This window comes from Papaver somniferum, unplaced genomic scaffold, assembly GCF_003573695.1.
Source record: "Papaver somniferum cultivar HN1 unplaced genomic scaffold, ASM357369v1 unplaced-scaffold_10, whole genome shotgun sequence".
NCBI lineage: Eukaryota > Viridiplantae > Streptophyta > Magnoliopsida > Ranunculales > Papaveraceae > Papaver > Papaver somniferum.
The window spans coordinates 1,049,646-1,051,703 of record NW_020618825.1 but is presented as its reverse complement, the minus strand read 5'-3'; the positions used below and the strand labels follow the sequence as shown (position 1 = coordinate 1,051,703).

The following is a 2,058-nucleotide window of genomic DNA, read 5'->3' as shown; positions in this document are numbered from 1 at the left end:
GGTCTCGAGGATAGTCTTACTTTGGCCTACTATACGAATGCAGATTCTGATTCCGATTCGATTCGGATCCAGAGACTGATCTACGGTGGTAGTGAAGAAGGGAAGAGCAAAGCAGGAAGTTGAGAAATACAAGATTATTAGTATTATCTTTGTTGCTCTAAATTCTTTAGTATGACATATTGTTGCTATTAGAATTTATTAGAATGTGCATTTATTAGAATGTCATATTAATTCTGCACGGCCATGCATTCATATTCGGAAAACACCCCTATCGCTTTTCTCAACTTGTTATAGAACTAAGCATGGCAGCAATGTGCAAAACAAAGTCTCAGCGAGTGGTAGATGAGTTTCTCATCAAGATGTCAACCGGGTTCGAAAAAGTGACCTCTTCATCTGCAGTCAAATGCTCTACGACTGAGCTATGAACCCATTTATAATTTTAAGCCAATATTTTTCTTCTAATCACCTAACTTGCACAACCAATGATTCATCCAGCTAAATATTAGAATTTCCCTCAATGTGTAAGTAAATTTTTTTGGTTGAAGCTTAATCAATACAACTCTGCAATTGGAATGGGAATGCAAAAGATGGGAAGAAAATTGCACCACGAAATCAAGTTCAGTATAATTAAAATTGCTTTAAACAGTAGATACAATTACGAAACCATGTGACGTTCCGGTGACTAAACTAACTAGAAAATGGATGGAATAGTTGACGAAAGAAGCTATTGCCTAAATTAATTTACAACTGAACATATACTACTTCTACGTACATTAAAGAAAAGTATTGAAATATACTAACACAAGATACATTGTATAATTGAAAATTAATCACTCACGCTATTGCCTATAAGTCTGTCTACATCAAGGAAATACCAATTGCATTTGTGGACGTAAGCCGATCGGACGGTAATTTCTTCACAATTATAAAGTCTTCGTTAAACTTGGACTTGTTGAAGATAATCGAATAATCATCGGAAACCTTCTTTGCGATTTTACAGTTGGAATCATCATCAAATTGATCAGCACATTTAGCTGCCGCATCGAATTTATTCACTTTAACTGAATTAGCTTTATGTCTCAAAAATGATCTGAGAAATTTGTTTACAGATCGGAAAATTTTAGATTTTTTCGGAACTGTTGACGTTGTTGTAGTGGACTTTGCTTCTTGTTGTCGTGGAAGCCGACGACGGTCGCTGTCGGATAAATGAGGCATCGATTGAGACCTTGTAGAAGAGATAATGGCTGATTCAAGTTGACGCCTGAAGGAGTTGAGCTCAAATGTATCGTAGAGTGAACTATCTGCATCCCATATACGACGTCCTCCTAGACCTTTACTGTTAACTCGATCTTCTCCCAAAGATTTTTCCATATTTTTTGAAGTTATTGATCAATCAACAGAACGATTTGATTGACATTATAAAGATGAACTTAGAAAGAAGAAAAATATCCACAGAAAGAGAGGGAGAGGAACGTTTGTTGAAGGTTTGGAAATGGTTCCAACGCGTAGTCAACATAATGTAACCTTCGCGGTGGCACGACTAGCCTAAAAATAATAATTAATGGCGCTAATTAGTTAATTAAGCCATCACGTTTCTTGAGAGGGCTCGTAGTGGTATATTAATCTATTTTTGCTTGCTATGAGAGTAGATGGTCTTTTGAGCGTATGTGCGTTGTCTTCTCCCATACGAAACCGCGATCAAATTAATTCTGAATGAACCTTACAATTTGACCAGCTTAATTACTACCTGCTTATGTCGGCTTAATCCGGTAAGGGGTTGACTAATGAAGTATTAGAGTATCTGCTTCTGGTTTTCCAATAATATAAAAATTAATGTTAGGAATCACAAGTAAAAAAAGTTTGCAATACAAAACGTTAGCATTTTCAGTTCGGAAAGTCATTTTGATTGCTACTAAGACGTAGTCCAAAAGATATTTATCCGTTACAAAGTGGATTGTTACGCGATCATGATGGCCGATTACGTAAAAGTACCATCATCATCCACACAATACCATAATAATTTTTCTTCTCAAAAATTAAATAAAGCTCCGCTAGAAG

At 36.0% G+C, this 2,058-nt stretch overlaps 1 protein-coding gene across 1 annotated transcript in view; it reads right to left on the bottom strand.

Moving 5' to 3' along the window:
- LOC113325945 overlaps nucleotides 1-1,491 on the bottom strand; it is a 6,395-nt gene extending 4,904 nt beyond the window's left edge. Inside the window, exon 1 of the mRNA XM_026573774.1 lies at nucleotides 1,091-1,491. Coding sequence (XP_026429559.1) covers nucleotides 1,091-1,371 — 281 coding nt within the window. The 5' untranslated portion in view covers nucleotides 1,372-1,491. The remainder of the gene's footprint in view (nucleotides 1-1,090) is intronic.
- Between the last annotated feature and the right edge of the window lie 567 nt (nucleotides 1,492-2,058).